This window comes from Salmo salar, chromosome ssa24, assembly GCF_905237065.1.
Source record: "Salmo salar chromosome ssa24, Ssal_v3.1, whole genome shotgun sequence".
NCBI lineage: Eukaryota > Metazoa > Chordata > Actinopteri > Salmoniformes > Salmonidae > Salmo > Salmo salar.
In genome coordinates, this window is record NC_059465.1 from 30,753,347 (window position 1) to 30,776,085 (window position 22,739).

Below are 22,739 nucleotides of genomic sequence, written 5' to 3' on the forward strand. Positions count from 1 at the left end.
TAATCTAGAAAATAGAATTTGGTTTTAGCATTGACTCCCTGTCTAAATATATTTATTTTTTAAATGCTCTGGGTTTAGAAACGGTTAGTGCTATCCCTAACCTTAACCCTTTACCTTAACCTTTAATTAACCATTTTACAGGTCATCCCAGGGGTTCCGGATAGCGAGTAACGTTGAAAAACTGGAGCTGCTGTGTAAAGCCTGTAACGTTTACTGTGGCGCTTGTGTTGCATTGTGGGTATTTAATGCATTTGAAGATTACAATGCTACATTTGATTGTTTTAATCAAGGAATTGAGTTGGAACATTCATTAATCTAAATTGTTTATGAATGCCACGATATTTAAAACAACCAACTTTGTTCCTTCAAAATTGCATGCTGGGAAATATGTTAATGTTCCAGCCGTGTTGTTTGCGGCGCGTAGAGATGTTCAACGAAACAGAATGCCAATCAATTTCATTGTGATTTAGCTAGCGAGACAGTTATTTGTTTTAATATATTTGTTATCATATTTACCACATATTTTGTAAATCATAACAAGACATCTGTTAACCTGTCTGCTTTTGGTAAGTCGAGCTAAATTAGACCAGACTTTTTGACTGATGCTGAAATTGAGGGATGTTGCTTTTGCATTAGGGTTATTTCAGGTGTTGTTTGTTAGTTACTGAATTAGCTGCAAATGTTATCGTTGCTGCTCGCGCATGAGTTTGGATTCCAGCACGCCCCACCAACTCGAGTTTCCACTAGTTTGCGAGCTACCTACCACAACCACAAAGTCAAAATTGGCTATATTGTAAAAATTCACTTTGTCTTAATTTAAGGGTAGGCATAAGATTAGCAGTGTGGTTAAAATTAGGTTTAAAACCAAATTAAGAAAAATTGTAGAAATGGGCGGGGTTTATGACTGTGCATGTGGTAACTATTGACAAATTAAACTTTTTGTCACATGCGCCGAATACAAGTGTAGACCTTACGGTGAAATGCTTACTTACCAGCCCTTAACCAACAGTGCAGTTCAAGAAGAGTTAAGAAAATATTTACCAAGTAAACTAAAGTAACAATAACGAGGTTATATACAGGGGGTACCGAGTCAGTGTGTGTAATTTGTACACTTAGGTAGGGGTGAAGTGACTGCATACATAATAAACAGCGAGTACCAGCAGCGTACAAAATGGGTAGAAGCCTTTTGGTCCTAGACTTGGCGCTCCGGTACGGCTTGCTGTGCTGTAGCAGAGAAAACAATCTATGACTTGGGTGACTGGAGTCTCTGACCGCCTATTATATAGGTCCTGGATGGCAGGAAGCTTTGCCCCAGTGATGTACTGGGCTGTACGCACTACCCTCTGTAGCGCCGTACAGGCAGTGGCGGTTCTAGACCATTTCAACTGGGGGGGCTAAGCTGGGGCCAGTTGTACTGTTAGAGGGGCCAGTTACATTAGACATTATTGTTGTCATATCATTTTCTTCACTGCATTGCAGGCAAAAGACCATGTTCATAATCATCGTTGCCACTGTCTAATAACGGATGTAAAAAAAGAATGATAGCAAAAATGTGTTATGTAAAAATTATTTCATACTCCACATTTAGGGGGGCCACAAGGAGGTCCAAAATTGTCTTCACAGGGGCACTGCCCCCCCCCCGAACCGCTAGTGCATAGGAGTGATGGTTGCTGATTATGGGCCTCTGTACTCCTATGTAGTTTTCAATAACAAATCTGCCGTTTCCAGCTACAATAGTCATTTACAACATTAACAATGTCTACACTGTATTTCTGATCAATTTGATGTTATTTTAATGGACAAAAAATGTGCTTTTCTTTCAAAAACAAGGCCATTTCTAAGTGACCCTGAACTTTTGAACGGTAGTATATGCTGATATGCCACATTTTTCATATCAGCGAGAAAGAATCTTTCAAATAAAAAAGATGCACTTACTGTAGCAGTTTTGCACAGATCTATAAACTGTGTGCCTCCAGTTGACGATCTATACTTTCTCCCCAGTTACGCTTACTCACTATGTTTTGTTTTGTACACTTTGTACAAAATAATAAAACGCAGAACTACAGGATGTTTCTTAACATAACTCTTTATTAACTAGTTACAACTACATGTTAGCCTATCTCCAACCACGATCAACTGCCCATGACCTAACCGTCTGGGTGGTCTTAACCAATCACCGCACAGTATGATACGGCGGTAAAATGCATCCAATTATAATTCAGTATGTATTCACATATGAATATTACATCCCCCTTCTTTTAAACAAATGTTTTACATATTCTAAGCTTTTCTTTTGGATACATGCTCTGTAGTTTGAACTCAAGGTAAGTAACCATTTATATTGCATAATACACCAACTGAATCAACATAGACTCTGAAACAATGATCCAACTTTTCAAACAAGGGATTCTCAGCAACTCAGCTTCACTGTAGAAATTACATCTTAACATTTCAAACAAATACAATACCAAAGCATGTCAAGTCAACTTTCAATAACAAGTTTACAGTCTGGAACTCTTTTAGGGCAGCGATCCGCCTACACCCTTTGACATTTCATAGGTCAAGGAGAGCTCTGGGCTTGACCTCTCTTCCTGACCTTGTGCGATATGATGTTGAGCATGCTTCTGTGTCAGTCAACAGCTCTTGTGGTGTTGCAGGTAAGTATGGTGTATGTTGTGCTGTGTGTGTGTTTAGTCCATCACATTCTCTTTCAGGGGAACAGTTCATCTCATCAGTGTGTTGTTCTTTTGTGTTCAGTAAGTGACGACGATTGCGGCGGTACACTGCTCCTTCTGCTGTGCGGACGTGATATGAACGTTCAGTGTCAGCTGGCTGGATGACGACTGCTGGTTTCCAGAGGCCATGCTCCTGGATTCTAACTGACTCTCCGCCCGATCAGTGGTGGCAGTGGTCTAGCTGACCTGTCGTAGTATCGCTTTTGTTGTTGTTGTCTCTGTGCACGTTTTTCATGCATTTCCTTGTAGCTGACGACCTCAGGTTGCAGCTGCTGGTTGGTGCTGGGAAGGGTTGAGCGAAGTCTGCGGCTCATCAACAGCTGGGCTGGTGATTTGAAATTGTCAACTGGAGTGTTGCGGTATTCAAGGAGACTGAGGTAGGGGTCTCTCTTGTCTGCTTTTGCTTTGTCCATGAGTGATTTAGCAATCTGCACAGATTTTTCAGCAAGGCCATTACTTTGAGGGTAATGTGGGCTTGTGGTGACATGTGTGAACTCCCATGCTTTTGTGAAGGATTCAAACTCATTTGATTTGTAACAGGGCCCATTGTCAGATATTAAAGTCTCTACAATGCCATGCCTGGCAAAGGCTGCTTTCAGCTTGTGTATCACAGCTGCAGATGTGGTGCTGTGAAGCTTGTCGAGTTCAAAGTATCTGCTGTAGTAGTCCACTGTTACGATGTAGTCCTCGTTGTTCCAGGTGAACAGATCGGTTGCCACAACCTGCCAGGGTCGGTCTGGGATACAGTGAGGTAACATTGGCTCTTTGGTGTTTGAGGGGCGTCTTTCAAGACAGATGGTGCATCTACCAACAATGTCCTCTATTTGTTTGCACATTCCAGGCCAAAACAAAATGTCCCGTGCTCTCTGTTTGCACTTTTCCATGCCCATGTGTCCAGCATGGATCTTTGTCAAAATCTCTTCTCTGAGACTGGTAGGAATAATGATTTTCTCTCCTTTGAAAATGATTCCGTTGATCTGTGATAGTTCATCACGATGGTTCCAGAATTCTGAGACGCTCTGAGGGCATTTTCTCCTCTCCTCAGGCCATCCATCCTGTATGACTTTCCTCAGCTGTGTGAGTTGTGAGTCCTTGTCTGTTTCAGCTTGGATCTCCTTCAGTTTCGTGTCACTAACTGGTAAGTTGCTGTACACAGTGTGCACTTGCATGTCCATGCCCTCACTGAGGCTGCTGTCCTTGTAGGTAAGAAACTTCCTGGAGAGTGTGTCTGCGACAGGGATGTCTTTGCCTGGACGGTGAGTGATTGTGAAGTCGTATTTTTGTAGTTGAAGGATCATTCTCTGTAGCCTTGGCGGGGCTGCAGCTAGTGGTTTCCTCATGATTGACTCAAGGGGCTTGTGGTCGGATTCCACAATGACTTGTCGTCCATATACGTACTGATGGAAACGTTTACATCCGAACAGAATGGCATAGAGCTCCTTTTCGATTTGGGCGTAGTTGATTTCACAGTCTGTGAGAGATTTGGAAGCGTAGCCGATGGGCTTTCCTTCTTGCAGTAGCACTGCACCTAGTCCATACTTCGACGCGTCCACTTGGAGTCTGAGCTCTTTGTTTGGGTCGTAGTAGGCAAGGATTGGTCCTGGTTCTCTCGTGATCAAGTCTTTCACATTCTGGAAAGCAATGTCGTGTTGCTTGTCCCAAAGAAACTCACTGGACTGCTTTAGCAGTTGACGCAGGGGTGCATTAGCATTGGAGAGGCTGGGTGCGAACTTGGCTAAGTAGTTGACCATGCCAAGCACTGTTTCCAGCTCTGCACGGTTCTTTGGTGGCTCCATTTCTTTTATGGCTGAGATCTTCTGTGGATCTGGCTTGATTCCATTCGCTGTGAGAAGATGTCCGAAGTAGCTGACCTCTGTAGCGCTGACTGTGCTCTTCTCGGGGTTGAGCCGGACTCCTATCTCGCGGGACCTTTGCAGCATCGCCGCGGAGGTTTCGGTCGTGCTCCTCTTTGGTTCGACCATAAACAAGGATGTCGTCCACAATTGCCACAACTCCGTCGAGGCCTTCATATACTTCGTCAATCTTTCGCTGAAACTCGTCTTGGGCTGAGATAATCCCAAAAGGCAGGCGACGGAACCTGTAGCGTCCAAACGGTGTGTTGAATGTTGTGAGCTTAGATGACTCTTCTGTGAGCTTGATAGCCCAGTAGCCTGATCTAGCGTCCATGACACTGAAGTAAGCGTGCTCCCGCTAGCTTGTGCGTGATACCATCTAGCGTCGGTAAAGGGTAATGGGGCCGTTTGATAGCCTTGTTCAAGTCTCTTGGGTCGAGGCATACTCGGAGCTTGCCTGTGCGTGGTTTCTCCACCACCACTAACGCGTTTACCCAGTCAGTCGGTTCTGTAACCTTGGTGACTATGTCAGATTGCTCCATGCTCTCCAACTCTTTCTTCAGACGGGCACGGAGAGCAAGGGGAATCTTTCTCGGTGGGTAGACCACAGGGGTTGCGTCTGGGTCAAGGTGAATGGTACATTCTCCTGGGAATAATCCTATTCCTGTAAAGACATCAGCAAACTCCTCCAGTACATTTTCTGTCTCTACTGGTGCTGTTACTGATAAAACTAGCTTGATGAGGTCCATGTCTAAACATGCTTTAAGACCTAGCACTGCAGGTGCTCTAGTGTCAACAACGTAAAGTCCAACATCATGTCACTTTCTTTGTATTTGCATTTGAAAGTGCATGTGCCTTTACTGGGAGCTGTTCACCACCATAACCGGTCAGTCTGCGCATGGTGGGCTGTAGCTCGCACTCAGATGTCAAGCTGCGGTACTTATTCAGAGGAATAATGTTTACTTGTGCACCAGTGTCTAGTTTGAACTTTAGCTTTGTGCCTTGTGTTCCTATCTCAATGTCAGCAAAGGCTTGCTCTGTCTCTGATATGTGACTTTTCTGTGTCACTGAATCAATAAACAGTTCATCATCATTTGACTCTTTGATTGACATTTCATCTTCACTCACTGTGTGTACTGTTTTTCCACGGTAAGCTCTGCACACTTTTGCAAAGTGATTCCATTTACCACATTTAGTACACTGTTTGCCTTTAGCTGGGCAATTTCCTTGTTCGCCATGCACTTTGTATCCACAATATCCACATGTTTTGGGGCGTTTTGAGTCTGTGTCGCTCTGTTTTGGAGTTATGTCTCTCTCCGTTCTGAAACGCTCTCTCTGGGCACCGGAGGTGTGCTTTGATGTCTGCCTGACTGCGTGCACTGCTTGTTCACGTGATGCGCTCGTGCTGCGGCGCGAAATGGTTTTCATCTGAGCCTGTGCTAGCTCGTGAGATCTGGCTATGTCGATAGCTTTGTCCAGCGTTAGCTCAGACCCAACATTCAAAAGTTTCTCTCTCACTCGCGGTGAGTGTATTCCAAATACAATACGGTCCCTGACCATCTCATCCTTGTTTGCATAATCACAGTCTTTCACAAGCAGACGCAGCTCAGTCACAAACTGTTCAAAAGACTCGCTAACTCCCTGTACTTTCTCATGGAATTTGTACCTAGCGAAAATTGTATTAGTCTTCGGCACAACATATGCTTCAAAACGATCGTAGTATGTTTTCAGTACCTTTGATTCAGCCTCGGTAAGTGTCCATGTGTTGTAAATATCTCTCCCTTTTTCACCGATCCAGAGGAGCAGGTAGCTACATTTTCCCTCTTCTCCTCTTTCCTTCAGGGGACCCGTGAACATTAGCTCCACATGCTGTTTGTACTTACGCCATGCATCGGGTAAGTTTGTAGACTCCCAGTCCATTCGAGGTGAAGGAACTCCAGAAAAATCCATCTTTTAAGACCATTTACTCTGACACCATGTTTTGTTTTGTACACTTTGTACAAAATAATAAAACGCAGAACTACAGGATGTTTCTTAACATAACTCTTTATTAACTAGTTACAACTACATGTTAGCCTATCTCCAACCACGATCAACTGCCCATGACCTAACCGTCTGGGTGGTCTTAACCAATCACCGCACAGTATGATACGGCGGTAAAATGCATCCAATTATAATTCAGTATGTATTCACATATGAATATTACTCACTAGATGGCTAATAATCACAGGTGGCGGCTGTCTTCCCTCTGTCTTCCAGTAACAAGCACTGTAACATGAAGATATGGCTGTATGGAAACACTAACCTTATAAAGGTGTGTAGTAATTTAACCTTTTTTAAATTTGTATTATTTCTCGCTGATATGAAAGATACCTTCCTTGTGTTTCCAAAACAGTACCGCAAGTGATGCGTTTAAACCATGGGTTAAATTATTTTCCAATCTTTTCGTTCTGAACAGAACCATCATTTGTTTAATTCCGTTCCACTGTTCCCACCAGCAAAATAAAGTTCTGAACTGGTTCAAACCCCCAAAAAGTAACGGTTTATATCGTTATTTTCTGTTCCTTTTTAAACCTCTGAAGTGTATTTTTTTGGGGGGTGGGGGGTTTAGCGCAACATTAATTTACTTCACCAATCAGTGCAGATTAGAGTTGTGAGCGGAGTTGAGCGATTGGAAATCCAATGAGCGGTGAGTAACTGCTCTGGTGCTCCATGTCCTTTTCTACCACTCCTAAAAAAAACGCTCCATGCTCAAAAAGCTCATTAAAATCACAATTTAACCAACACCCATCTATTTTTTTGGACTACCTCAAATCAAATTTTATTTGTCACATGCACCGAATACAACAGGTGTAGACCTTACTGTGAAATGGTTACTTACAAGCCCTTAACCAACAGTGCAGTTTTAAGAAACAAAAGTGTTAAAGTATTGACTAAAATAACCTGAAGTTACCAAATAATTAAGGAGCAACAATAAAATAACAGTAGTGAGGCTATATACAGGGGGTACCGGTACAGAGTCAATGTGCGGGGACACCGGTTAGGCAAGGTAATTGAGGTAATATGTTGAGGGAAAGTAACTGTGCATGGATAATTAACAGAGTAGCAGCAGCGTAAAAATGGCGGGGTGTTGTGGGGACAATGGAAATAGCCCAGGTAGCCCTTTGATTAGCTTTGCAGGAGTCTTATGGCTTGGGTGTAGAAGCTGTTAAGAAGCCTTTCGAACCTAGACTTGGCGCGCCGGTACTGCTTGCCATGCGGCAGCAGAGAGAATAGTCTATGACTAGGGTGGCTGGAGTCTTTGGCAATTTTTTGGTGCCTTCCTCTGACACAGCCTGGTATAGAGGTCCTTGATGGCAGGAAGCTTGGCCCCAGTGATGTACTAGGCTGTACACACTACCCTCTTTAGTAGATGTCGACCGATTATGATTTTTCAACGCCGATACCGATTATTGGAGGACCCAAAAAAAAGCCGCTGCCGATTAATCGGGCGATTTTATTTTTTTTAAATTTAAAAAATATATATTATTATATATATATATAATATATATATATTATAATTTTATATTTTTATTTTTTACATTTATTTGTAATAATGACAATTGCAACAATACTGAATGAACACTTTTAACTTAATATAATACATTGTGCATGTTCTGAGGCTAAAATCAATTTAGCCTCAAATAAATAATGAAACATGTTCAATTTGGTTTAAATAATGCAAAAACAAAGCGTTGGAGAAGAAAGTAAAAGTGCAATATGTGCCATGTAAAAAAGATAACGTTTAAGTTCCTTGCTCAGAACATGAGAACATATGAAAGCTGGTGGTTCCTTTTAACATGAGTCTTCAATATTCCCAGGTAAGAAGTTTTAGATTGTAGTTATAATAGGACTTATAGGACTATTTCTCTCTATACGATTTGTATTTCATATACCTTTGACTATTGGATGTTCTTATCCTGTTAGGGCTAGGGGGCAGTATTTACACGGCCGGATAAAAAACGTACCCGATTTAATCTGGCTATTACTACTGCCCAGAAACTAGAATATGCATATAATTATTGGCTTTGGATAGAAAACACCCTAAAGTTTCTAAAACTGTTTGAATGGTGTCTGTGAGTATAACAGAACTCATATGGCAGGCAAAAACCTGAGAAGATTCTGTACAGGAAGTACCCTCTCTGACCATTCCTTGGGCTTCTTGGCTCTGTTTATTGAAAACTTAGGATCTTTGCTGTAACGTGACACTTCCTACGGCTCCCATAGGCTCTCAGAACCCGGGAAAAAGCTGAATGATTTAATTCCAGCCTCTGGCTGAAAAACATTAGCGCCTTTGGTAAGTGGTCTATCAGAGGACCATCAGACTGAGGCGCGTGCACGGGGCGACACCATGTTTTTATTTTCTCTCTCTTTGTACTAAAACACGATTTCCCGGTCGGAATATTATCGCTTTTTTACGAGAAAAATGGCATAAAAATAGATTTTAAACAGCGGTTGACATGCTTCGAAGTACGGTAATGGAATATTTAGAATTTTTTTGTCACGAAATGCATCGGGCGCGTCACCCTTCTTTACCCTTTCGGATAGTGTCTTGAACGCACGAACAAAACGCCGCTATTTGGATATAACTATGGATTATTTTGAACCAAACCAACATTTGTTATTGAAGTAGAAGTCCTGGGAGTGCATTCTGACGAAGAACAGCAAAGGTAATAACATTTTTCTTATAGTAAATCTGACTTTGGTTTGGGCTAAACTTTTTGGGTGTTCTAAATAGCTAGCCCTGTGATGCTGGGCTATCTACTTAGAATATTGCAAAATGTGCTTTCACCGAAAAGCTATTTTAAAATCGGACATAGCGAGTGCATAGAGGAGTTCTGTATCTATAATTCTTAAAATAATTGTTATGCTTTTTGTGAACGTTTATCGTGAGTAATTTAGTAAATTCACCGGAAGTTTGTGGGGGGTATGCTAGTTCTGAACGTCACATGCTAATGTAAAAAGCTGGTTTTTGATATAAATATGAACTTGATTGAACAAAACATGCATGTATTGTATAACATAATGTCCTAGGTGTGTCATCTGATGAAGATCATCAAAGGTTAGTGCTGCATTTAGCTGTGGTTTGGGTTTATGTGACATTATATGCTAGCTTGAAAAATGGGTGTCTGATTATTTCTGGCTGGGTAGTCTGCTGACATAATCTAATGTTTTGCTTTCGTTGTAAAGCCTTTTTGAAATCGGACAGTGTGGTTAGATTAACGAGAGTCTTGTCTTTAAAATGGTGTAAAATAGTCATATGTTTGAGAAATTGAAGTAATAGCATTTCTAAGGTACAGTGGGGGGAAAAAGTATTTAGTCAGCCACCAATTGTGCAAGTTCTCCCACTTAAAAAGATGAGAGAGGCCTGTAATTTTCATCATAGGTACACGTCAACAATGACAGACAAAATGAGAAAAAGAAATCCAGAAAATCACATTGTAGGATTTTTAATGAATTTATTTGCAAATTATGGTGGAAAATAAGTATTTGGTCAATAACAAAAGTTTATCTCAATACTTTGTTATATACCCTTTGTTGGCAATGACACAGGTCAAACGTTTTCTGTAAGTCTTCACAAGGTTTTCACACACTGTTGCTGGTATTTTGGCCCATTCCTCCATGCAGATCTCCTCTAGAGCAGTGATGTTTTGGGGCTGTCGCTGGGCAACACGGACTTTCAACTCCCTCCAAAGATTTTCTATGGGGTTGAGATCTGGAGACTGGCTAGGCCACTCCAGGACCTTGAAATGCTTCTTACGAAGGCACTCCTTCATTGCCCGGGCGGTGTGTTTGGGATCATTGTCATGCTGAAAGACCCAGCCACATTTCATCTTCAATGCCCTTGCTGATGGAAGGGGGTTTTCACTCAAAATCTCACAATACATGGCCCCATTCATTCTTTCCTTTACACGGATCAGTCGTCCTGGTCCTTTTGCAGAAAAACAGCCCCAAAGAATGATGTTTCCACCCCCATGCTTCACAGTAGGTATGGTGTTCTTTGGATGCAACTCAGCATTCTTTGTCCTCCAAACACGACGAGTTGAGATTTTACCAAAAAGTTATATTTTGGTTTCATCTGACCATATGACATTCTCCCAATCCTCTTCTGGATCATCCAAATGCTCTCTAGCAAACTTCAGACGGGCCTGGACATGTACTGGCTTAAGCAGGGGGACACGTCTGGCACTGCAGGATTTGAGTCCCTGGTGGCATAGTGTGTTACTGATGGTAGGCTTTGTTACTTTGGTCCCAGCTCTCTGCAGGTCATTCACTAGGTCCCCCCGGTGGTTCTGGGATTTTTGCTCACAGTTCTTGTGATCATTTTGACCCCACGGGTGAGATCTTGCGTGGAGCCCCAGATCGAGGGAGATTATCAGTGGTCTTGTATGTCTTCCATTTCCTAATAATTGCTCCCACAGTTGATTTCCTCAAACCAAGCTGCTTACCTATTGCAGATTCAGTCTTCCCAGCCTGGTGCAGGTCTACAATTTTGTTTCTGGTGTCCTTTGACAGCTCTTTGGTCTTGGCCATAGTGGAGTTTGGAGTGTGACTGTTTGAGGTTGTGGACAGGTGTCTTTTATACTGATAACAAGTTCAAACAGGTGCCATTAATACAGGTAACAAGTGGAGGACAGAGGAGCCTCTTAAAGAAGAAGTTACAGGTCTGTGAGAGCCAGAAATCTTGCTTGTTTGTAGGTGACCAAATACATATTTTCCACCATAATTTGCAAATAAATTCATTAAAAATCCTACAATGTGATTTTCTGGATTTCTTTTTCAAATTTTGTCTGTCATAGTTGACGTGTACCTATGACGAAAATTACAGGCCTCTCTCATCTTTTTAAGTGGGAGAACTTGCACAATTGGTGGCTGACTAAATACTTTTTCCCCCCACTGTATTTGAATAACGCGCCACGGGATTCCACTGGCTGTTACGTAGGTGGGACGAAATCATCCCACTGGCCCTAGCGAAGTTATAGGCACTTTAGTATTGCCAGTGTAACAGTATAGCTTCCGTCCCTCTCCTCGCTCCTACCTGGGCTCGAACCAGGAACACATCGACAACAGCCACCCTCAAAGCAGCGTTACCCATGTAGAGCAAGGGGAAAAAGTACTCCAAGTCTCAGAGCGAGTGACGTTTGAAACGCTATTAGCGCGCACCCGGCTAACTAGCTAGCCATTTCACATTGGTTACACCAGCCCTAATCTTGGGAGTTGATAGGCTTGAAGTCATAAACAGCACAATACATTGCGAAGGGCTGCTGGCAAACGCACGAAAGTTCTGTTTGAATGAATGCTTACGAGCCTGCTGCTGCCTAGCATCGCTCAGTCAGACTGCTCTATCAAATCATAGACTTAATTATAACATAATAAGACACAGAAATACGAGCCTTAGGTCATTAATATGGTCGAATCCGGAAACTATCATCTGGAAAACAAAAAGTTTTTCCTGTCAGTGAAATATGGAACCGTTCCGTATTTAATCTAACGGGTGGCATCCCTAAGTCTAAATATTCCTGTTACATTGCACAACCTTCAATGTTATGTCATAATTACGTAAAATGCTGGCAAATTAGTTCGCAGCGAGCCAGGCGGCCCAAACTGTTGCATATACCCTGACTCTGCGCGCAATGAACGCAAAGTGACACAATTTCACCTGGTTAATATTGCCTGCTAACCTGGATTTCTTTTAGCTAAATATGCAGGTTTAAAATGTATACTTCTGTGTATTGATTTTAAGAAAGGCATTGATGTTTATGGTTAGGTACAGTTGTGCAACGATTGTGCTTTCTTCGCAAATGCGCTTGTTATATCATCCCCCGTTTGGCGAAGTCGGCTGTCTTTGTTAGGAAGAAATAGTCTTCACAGTTGGCAACGAGCCAGGCGGCCCAAACTGCTGCCTTTACCCTGACTCTGCTTGCAAGAGAAGTGACACATTTTCCCTAGTTAAAAGAAATTCATGTTAGCAGGCAATATTAACTAATATGCAGGTTTAAAAATATATACTTGTGTATTGATTTTAAGAAAGGCATTGATGTTTATGGTTGGAGCAACGTGTACCTAAGCGATTATATGCAATGCAGGACAGGCTAGATAAACTAGTAATATCATCAACCATGTGTAGTTAACTAGTGATTATGATAGATTGTTTTTTATAAGGCAAGTTTAATGCTAGCTAGCAACTTACCTTGGCTTCTTACTGCATTCGTGTAACAGGCAGGTTCCTCGTGGAGTGCAATGTAAAGCAGGTGGTTAGAGCGTTGGACTAGTTAACCGTAAGGTTGCAAGATTGAATCCCTGAGCTTACAAGGTAAAAAATCTGTCGTTCTGCCCCTGAACAAGGCAGTTAACCCACCGTTCCTAGGCCATCATTGAAAATAAGAATGCTGACTTGCCTAGTTAAAGGTCTAAAAATAAATAAATAAATAATTACCAAAAAAATCGTCCAAATCGGCGTCCAAAAATACCGATTTCCGATTGTTATGAAAACTTGAAATCGGCCCTAATTAATCGGCCATTCCGATTAATCGGTCGACCTCTACTCTTTAGTACCTTGCGGTCGGAGGCCGAGCAGTTGCCATACCAAGCGGTGACGTAACCAGTCAGGATGCTGTCGATGGTGGACCTACCAATTGGCTTAAGTATTGAAACCAAACCATATGGATTTGAATGTAAAGTATTTGAATTTACATAAAAAGGTGAAATGTAAGAAGCGAACATAATTTCAAATAGGCTACATGTCATAGTAAACAGCATGTAAGTAGTTAGTTAACAAGCTTATGTGTGTGCAGAGCGGCACCAGATTATTATAGTTTTTAAATAATAAAGTAGTTAATAAATAAAATGTGAAACGTAACTATAGTATTCTTGGGGTGGCAGGTAGCTTAGTGGTTAGAACGTTGGGCCAGTAACTGAAAGGTTGCTGGATCGAATCCCTGAGCTAACAAGGTAAAACTGTGTCATTCTGCCCCTGAACGAGGCAGTTAACCCCCTAGGCCGTCATTGTAAATAAGAATTTGTTCTTAACTGACTTGCCTAGCCAGCTAAATGAAGGTACATTTTAAAAAAATAAACTAGCATTGAAAAAGTTAATCCATTCTTCTCTATGTATCTCTCTCCCTAATTTCTGAATCACGCTTGTAACGTCAGCAGGCTATGCTTTGGAGAGGCTGGTAGCCTACACACACACACTGGCAAAGATTTTCAGCTGGCAGGCAGACATACACTGGAGTGAGGGCTTTGCATAGGTGCTTTATTTCATTTTATTGAAGGACTGGAAAAAAATGCCTGGAACGTAAAACAAAGTTATTAACCAGTTCCCATGCTTTCAAAATAACGGTTCTATTCCGGAACAGTATAAATTATTTTTGTTCTGATTTTGTCCCTAGAACATTTTTTCTATTGTCCAGTTTTCTGTTCTGTTCTGGTTTTAACGTTCAGAACGAGCGTCTGGACTCTTAACAAAAGTCAAGGCCAGAAGAAACTATCGTCAATAGGCACTGAAGGTACAGTGCATTCGGAAAGTAATCAGACCCCTTGACTTTTTACACATTTTGTTACGTTGTAGTCTTACTCTAAAATGGATTCAATTGTTTTTACTTAATAAATCTACTTGCAATACCCCATTAAAAAAAAAAAAACAGTAACAGTTTTTTATTTTTAGCACTCTTTTAGCACATTTACAATAGTATTCAGACCCTTTACACAGTACTTTGTTGAAGCACATTTGGCAGCGATTACAACCTCAAGTTTCTCCAATTCTTCTTCGCAGATCCTCTCAAGCACTGTCAGGTTGGATGGGGAGCGTCACAGCTATTTTCAGGTCTCGCCAGTGATGTTCGATTGGGTTCAAGTCCACGTGACGCTTGGCATTCAAGCCAAAGAGTTCAATCTTGGTTTCATCAGACGAGAGAGCTGCCTTTTGGCAAACTCCAAGTGGGCTGTCATGTGTTTTTTTTATTGAGGAGCGGCTTCTGTCTGGCCACTCTACCATAAAGGCCTGATTGGTGGAGTCCTTCTGGAACGTTCTCCCATCTCCACAGAGGAACTCTGGAGCTCTATCAGAGTGACCATCGGGTTCTTGGTCACCTCCCTGACCTAGGCCCTACTTCCCCGATGGCTCAGTTTGGCCAGGCGGCCCACTCTAGGAAGAGTCTTGGTGGTTCAAACTTCTTCCATTTAAGAATGATGGAGACCACTGTGTTCTTGGGGACCTTCAATGCTACAGACATTTTTTGGTACCCTTCCCCAGATCTGTACCTCGACATAATCCTGTCTCGGAGCTCTACGAACAATTCCTTCGACCTCATGTCTTGGTTTTTGCTCTGACATACACTGTCAAATGTGGAACCTTATGTAGACAGTTATGTGCCTTTCCAAATTATGTCCAATCAATTGAATTTACCACAGGTGGACTCCACAATCAAGTTGTAGAAACATCTCAAGGATGATCAATCGAAACAGGATGCACCTGAGCAAAATGTTTAGTCTCATAGCAAAGGGTCTGAATACTTATGTAAATAAGATTTCTGGTTTTAAATTTTAATACATTTGCAAACATTTCTAAAACCTGTTTTATTCTTTGTCTTTATGGGGTATTGCCTGTAGATTGAGGATTTATTTTTTGTTAATCCATTTTAGGATAAGGCTGTAACGTAACAAAATGCGGGAAATATTGCTGAATACTTTCTGAAAGCACTTACAGTGAGGGGAAAAAAGTATTTGATCCCCTGCTGATTTTGTACATTTGCCCACTGACAAAGAAATAATCAGTCTATAATTTTAATGGTAGGTTTATTTGAACAGTGAGGGACAGAATAACAACAAAAAAATCCAGAAAAACGCATGTCAAAAATGTTATAAAATGATTTGCATTTTAATGAGGGAAATAAGTATTGGACCCCTCTGCAAAACATGACTTAGTACTTGGTGGCAAAACCCTTGTTGGCAATAACTGAGGTCAGACGTTTCTTGTAGTTGGCCACCAGGTTTGCACACATCTCAGGAGGGATTTTGTCCAACTCCTCTTTGCAGATCTTCTCCAAGTCATTAAGGTTTCGAGGCTGACGTTTGGCAACTCAAACCTTCAGCTCCCTCCACAGCTTTTCTATGGGATTAAGGTCTGGAGACTGGCTTGGCCACTCCAGGACCTTAATGTGCTTCTTCTTGAGCCACTCCTTTGTTGCCTTGGCCATGTGTTTTGGGTCATTGTCATGCTGGAATACCCATCCACGACCCATTTTCAATGCCCTGGCTGAGGGAAGGAGGTTCTCACCCAAGATTTGACGGTACATGGCCCCGTCCATCATCCCTTTGATGCGGTGAAGTTGTCCTGTCCCCTTAGCAGAAAAACACCCCCAAAGCATAATGTTTCCACCTCCATGTTTGACGGTGGAGATGGTGTTCTTGGGGTCATAGGCAGCATTCCTCCTCCTCCAAACACGGCGAGTTGAGTTGATGCCAAAGAGCTCCATTTTGGTCTCATCTGACCACAACACTTTCACCCAGTTGTCCTCTGAATCATTCAGATGTTCATTGGCAAACTTCAGACGGGCATGTATATGTGCTTTCTTGAGCATGGGGACCTTGCGGGCGCTGCAGGATTTCAGTCCTTCACGGAGTAGTGTGTTACCAATTGTTTTCTTGGTGACTATGGTCCCAGCTGCCTTGAGATCATTGACAAGATTATCCCGTGTAGTTCTGGGCTGATTCCGCACCGTTCTCATGATCATTGCAACTCCACGAGGTGAGATCTTGCATGGAGCCCCAGGCAGAGGGAGATTGACAGTTATTTTGTGTTTCTTCCATTTGCGAATAATCGCACCAACTGTTGTCACCTTCTCACCAAGCTGCTTGGCAATGGTCTTGTAGCCCATTCCAGCCTTGTGTAGGGCTACAATCTTGTCCCTGACATCCTTGGAGAGCTCTTTGGTCTTGGGCATGGTGGAGAGAATGGAATCTGATTGCTTCTGTGGACAGGTGTCTTTTATACAGGTAACAAGCTGTGGTTAGGAGCACTCCCTTTAAGAGTGTGCTCCTAATCTCAGCTCGTTATCTGTATAAAAGACACCTGGGGGCCAGAAATCTTTCTGATTGAGAGGGGGTCAAATACCTATTTCCCTCATTAAAATGCAAATCAATTTATAACATTTTTGAAGTGTTTTTCTGGATTTTTTTGTTGTTATTCTGTCTGTCACTGTTCAAATAAACCTACCATTAAAATTATAGACTGATCCTTTCTTTGTCAGTGGGCAAACGTACAAAATCAGCAGGGGATAAAATACTTTTTTCCCTCACTGTATGTTAGCGTCTACGAAGGGGTTACAAACACTACCCAATCTGTAACTCCCAGTAATGGAAACCAAACATCTTTGGTTAAATCACATTATCTGGTGAAACAATCTGTAGCTATGTTGTTACTAGTGTAATGTTTAGGTTAACTTAACTAGCTAGCTACTGTATTTTCAGTGTATTTTGTGCTGTTAGCTGGTCCCTGGTTTTGTTATCATTCATTACCCATTGTTTTTAAAAGGTGCCTCATTCATTATGTCCTCGGATGACCTTCTTGCACAGAGGGAGAGAATCGAACGCCAGATTTTGGCGCTCGAGCAAAACCTTGGATCCGAATGCAATTCCGGCATTGAACTACTATCTTCAGATAGTTGTGCATCTGGTTGGTATCTAAAGCATGTTAAAACATTGTTGCAGTGTGCTTGTATAGAGAGGACACCCTTACTCCTGCACTAATCATAGAATACAATTTAGTCTTCAAAACTCCTAGGCATGCTTCTTAAATCTGTCATTTGTTTTCACTGTTGTCAGATGATGGATCAGACGACAATACTTCTCAACCAGAAGATTTGGTAAGACTTATTGACATCACCAATATTACCTTGTGACCATGATTTATTTCAGGTGAATTGAGAAATAATGTCAACCTGCTCTTCTAGGGTCCTCCGGGGAACCTGGAGGCAGAGCGGGAGCGAATACAGAGAGAGATTGAAGAGTTGGAGTGCACTCTTGGTCCAGGTGCATTTAATGCTGAGATTATTTCAGGTAGCTAAGGCCCTTGCCATGTGTTGTTTCAACAGGTTATTTGTTGTTTCGACAGGTTATTCATTGTTTCACGGATTTAAGTTTTCCTGCTAGTATACATGTATACCGGGAGTGAGTGTGAACCCTTTTATAATGTGTTGAAACAGATGTGGATGGCCAAGGAAGTGCAACAGAATTGGTTAGTATTGATTAGCATTTTCACAATTCCAGCACTCCAGTTTTCAGTTTGTCACATGATGTAAGGTTACTGTAACATGGCCTTGTGCTCTCCTTTCTCCCATGTCTGGTAGAGCGAAGATGACAGTGCTGAGGAGCTGGACCTACCCCAGAACACAGATACATGTCTGCAAATTAACCTGGTTTATCAGGAAGTGTTGAAAGAGAAATTAGAGGATCTGGAGCGACTGTTAACAGACAATCAACAGCAGCAAGTAAGAGACTAATAACTAAAAGCCCACAGCTTCTCTTAAAGGTGCAGTCTGAAATCTGTTCAATGAATATTTTCAAGTTTTTGCTCTGAGCTGTGCAATGTCCATGCGATGTAATAATTTTTGTGGTTTTTCCCTACAGAAAGAGATTATGTCTCAGCTATCTGCCACAGGAACTCCCCAGGCTACCACATCTGGAGAACCCACACTGAAGCTTTTCTTGGGGAGCTTTCTGAATCCCTATTTCAGAGATAAAGTCACATTTCTGGTAGGGATGAGTTCTGATTCAGTACAATATGAGCATGGTCAAGGGGTTATACCTACATGATTTTACATTGTCTCTAATTCCCACAGGGCCCACCCGCTAATCCAGAAACCAGGGAGAAGATGAGTAAAAGAATCAGACCTACTGATGATTTCAAGATGAAAAGATGTGAGCCTAAAAATAATAATTGTTAGACCTTAGTGCTCCTTGCATCCTTGTTAAGTGACATCACCATTATCGGAGAGTGACTTTTTGATTTTTCAGGGGAGGGGTGGCAGAAGACTCTGCTGATTAATGCTGTGGTCAAAGACAGCATGAAACGCAAGATACAGCCCAAACTGTCCAAGTAAGGGTGATTGTTTTCCCCTGAATGGTATCTTTTGATAATGGGAATGTCTTATTTGCTACATTTTGAAAAGCACAGGAGCAAAACTTCAGCTTTTTACATAGGGTTTATGAAATGTAGGTAAACATTTTTAGGATTGGTGTTAACAAATTGGCCTACATGAATGACATGATTTTTGTCTCATAGGATTGAATACCTTACACAGAAAATGGCCAAAGCTGAAAACGTGGAGAAGCTAATCCTGCAGAAACAAATCACTGAAATTGAAAAGGACATTGAGGCCATCAGGTGATTACCATCATAACTATTTTACGGGAAATAACAATCTAGCCTATTAATTCCAAGATGACACCGGTTATCTTGTCAGACATGTCTGTTTTGTTTTTGTTCTCACTTTACATGAATAGATTAAATGGATTGAATTGTTTAATCCATATGTATTGTATTGTAACGTTCATAAACTCCAACTCCTTTTGTGGTTCCTGAGTCAAACCATTGCTATGTAACTGTTGCCGGATGTGCTTTCCCTTGCAGTGCACTGAAGGAGGATAAGCTGATGGGTGGCCGCTATGATGACCATGACTGGCAAAAGATTTCCAATATTGATGTGGGTCGAGTAACTGCTATCTTCTCCTCCATTCATGTGTTTATTTTGCTATTGTTAAAAAGGCTTAAATGTTGACGCTAACATCTTATTCCTATCCAGTTTGAAGGCATCCGTGAAGCTGAGGACATAAAAAGCTTTTGGCAGAACTACCTGCATCCCTCCATTAACAAAGCCAGTTGGAAGGAAGACGAAATTGAAATGCTCAAGAAAGTTGCTGTGAAATATGGGCACCACAACTGGGATCAGATTGCTGATAAACTTGGGGTAAGAGCAGACAATATTGGTCAAATAGCCTCATGATTGTGACGCTCTCCTATCAGTGGGTTCCAGAGGTGATATTTCTAATCCTGATTTGTACAGTTTGATTGATTGGACTTTGTTTAGAGCGAAGTACCTGATACTGAACCGTTCAGTTTCTCGGTAGTAGGTAGGTCAAGTGTAATTCCATGAACGTCCTAACATGACCAATTTCTTTGAATGTGTAAACTATTCAGGTTTATCCATTTTGAACTCATGTCCTCTCCCCTGTATGTCACACACAGACCAACAGGACAGCCTTCATGTGTCTCCAGACATACCAACGCTACATCTGCACCAACTTCAAGAGGAGCATGTGGGGCGGACTGGAGGACGACATCCTTAGAGAGCTGGTGGAGAAGATGCGGATAGGGAACTACATCCCTTACACCCAGAGTAAGTCCCCACCACCCAATGTACACCCTGGCTTTTACTCATTATCTATGTTATTGTTGGTGCACATCGATGAGTTGTTATTGTTGTCCCCAGCTTATGTCCCCTTCTTTGTAAGGCTCCAGTAGGAGCGTGAACTGATAACTGATTAAATTGTATGCACTCACTACTGTAAGTCGCTCTGGATAAGAGCATCTGCTAAATTACTCAAATGTAAATATAAATGCAAAGCGCTCAGGATACTGTCCACTGCTCTACTCTACTGATTTTTCTCTTTAGAAAAAGTGCTTGTTCAATACAAGATACTATAGCTTGTCATGGTAGTGCATCGTGTGTTGGGTTCTGGGAATTCAGCTTGCTTTCTCCATGATTTCTGTTGTACTCCAGTCTCCTATTTCATGGAGGGCCGGGACTCATGCCAGCTGATGTATCGGTGGACTCAGGTTCTGGACCCGACCCTCACGAAAGGCTATTGGTCTAAAGAAGAAGATGAGGTATGGGCAGGAGGGGTTTTGGCTTTTTTGTTGGGAATAGTATCTTTAGCTTCATCTAATCTGTTCCAAGGACATTTTGTGATGTCCCCATATGTACAGTATAAATATTTGATAATATAAGTTGTGCTGTGACTTTTGTTTGTTGTTGCAGATGCTACTGAGAGCAGTGGCTAAACACGGGGCGGGGAACTGGTGGAAGATACGTCAGGATGTGCCTGGCAGAAATGATAGCCAGTGTAGGGACAGGTGAAGACTAATATTGACTCTGATCGATAGAGCCAATGCATTGACCAAACTCTCACGACATTCGCTGACAGTCTCCCTGATGGCCACCCTATTCTAGTTAACTCAAACTTGAAAAAGTATTATAAACTGGGTGGTTCAAGCTTTGAATGCTGATTGGCTGACAGCCATGCAGGGCATAAAATAAATGTTTTTGGTCCACCAGCCACTGTGCCAGGTAGATCAAAATATCTACCAGCCACTCAGATTTTTTGGTAACACATTACTTGAAACCCAGCGTCAACACGTTATGACATGCTCATAACAGTTGACATAACCTGCCATAATAGGGTCATAACACTGTCATGACCCATATATTTACACCTGTTGTGACATATATTGTGTTATTTTATGGCTGGTTATGACCCCTACATAAGAGTGTGAAAACCCACATTTATTCAAATAGATTTTTTCCCTGCCGAGAAGTTTCCGTCAGTTTGAAGGTTTGTTTCTGAAGTCCTTTGTTGTTGTTGTAAATAATTATTTAGTCACTTTTTTTTCCATCTTATTTTAAATAAGTTGCAGAGAATACACTTCATGATGAAGTATAATGACCATCCTGTGTCTCTTTACTTGGACTAAGAAAATACACTTTGACACTGTCAAGAATCATTATGACCATATATAAGCCAGATAGGCCTATCACGTACATGCCCTTATGTCAGTCATCAGTCAAAAAGAGGGTGTCTAGTCCTGCTCCTGAAATCTGCTCCTGTGTTCATCCCAGTCATCAGTATCAGCGCATTGGGGTAGGTGCATGTCTGACATCAAATTGTACACAATTACAATGATAATATAATATGGTCATAAAATGTTTTATAGCAAACATATTATTGACAAGTAGGCTATGGTGAAATTGAATGTTTTGCCATGTTTGGTAGGTTTTGTGGGTTTTCACACTCTTATGTGTGTGGCATAACCTTCCATAAAATAATGCAATATAGTCACAACAGGTCTAAATATCATAAGTGTTATGACCATATTATGACAAGTTGTGTAGCTGTTATGACATGGTTATGACGACTGTCATAATGTGTTATGACGCTGGGCGTTAAGTGAAGTTTTGCCTTTTTCCCCAAAAAATGTGAACAAAATTCAGCTAAAATTACACCAACAAAACACAAAAAAATGGATGAGCATGCTTTGTAATGTTTATAAAACAAATGTATTACTAGTAAGACGTAACGTGGTATATTGTTTAATTTCATTTTTTTTGTGACCGGAGTCTTTTTAACCAAAATATCATAGATGAGACAAAAAATGAGGTTACCATGGTAGTGCGACTCCAGTCATGTTTGTGCCTGTGAGAGTCTGACTAGTAGAAGCGTTGTCTTCTCTTCCCTAGCAGTTGAAACTCAAACATAGAAAAACAGCCTAGCTTGTGAACAAAACAATGGAAATAGCCTAGAAACACAAGGACAAAATCTCACTTCAGTAGATTTTGGTTTCAAGTAAATAAGACTACCTTTTATGCCTATGTGCACTCAGCCCTTTACATGCGCACAGCCCCCAGCCAGGCAATGTTTCTGCTCGACGTGCAATAGGCTGTATAGGATTCGTAGTTTGACTATGTGCGACTAATTTACCAGCTATGAAACTAAACTGCGGAAATACTTTGTAAACAGCTACTGCAGCTTTTATTTGACTATGCATGTGATCATACTTGACTATTTTTATTCACAAATGCAAGTGAAATGCTCGCACTGTGGAGCCCTGACCACCCGCCAACATGGCTGGTGAAATGGACATCTTACACGCCAATGCCAAAATCTACCCGCAGGTGGCGGAGTGTTAATTTTAGACCCTGCAGCCATTGTATATCAGATCGTATATCACCGTATGACAAAATATTTTTACTGCTCTACGCTGGTAACCAGTTTATAATAGCAATCAGGCACCTCAGGGGTTTGTATTATATGGCCAATATACCATGGCTAAGGG

The 22,739-nt window shown here is 41.6% G+C and overlaps 1 protein-coding gene across 1 annotated transcript in view; it reads left to right on the forward strand.

The window, feature by feature from the left end:
- Positions 1-406: 406 nt before the first annotated feature.
- Positions 407-22,739, forward strand: part of LOC106585647 (snRNA-activating protein complex subunit 4) — a 36,183-nt gene continuing 13,850 nt past the window's right edge. Inside the window, exons 1-15 of the mRNA XM_014172069.2 lie at positions 407-566; positions 17,163-17,303; positions 17,453-17,493; positions 17,581-17,686; positions 17,833-17,864; positions 17,977-18,117; positions 18,257-18,382; positions 18,469-18,547; positions 18,644-18,725; positions 18,912-19,013; positions 19,260-19,332; positions 19,432-19,596; positions 19,875-20,025; positions 20,410-20,516; positions 20,668-20,762. Of these exons, the coding sequence (XP_014027544.1) occupies positions 17,177-17,303; positions 17,453-17,493; positions 17,581-17,686; positions 17,833-17,864; positions 17,977-18,117; positions 18,257-18,382; positions 18,469-18,547; positions 18,644-18,725; positions 18,912-19,013; positions 19,260-19,332; positions 19,432-19,596; positions 19,875-20,025; positions 20,410-20,516; positions 20,668-20,762 (1,427 nt within the window). The 5' untranslated portion in view covers positions 407-566; positions 17,163-17,176. The remainder of the gene's footprint in view (positions 567-17,162; positions 17,304-17,452; positions 17,494-17,580; positions 17,687-17,832; positions 17,865-17,976; positions 18,118-18,256; positions 18,383-18,468; positions 18,548-18,643; positions 18,726-18,911; positions 19,014-19,259; positions 19,333-19,431; positions 19,597-19,874; positions 20,026-20,409; positions 20,517-20,667; positions 20,763-22,739) is intronic.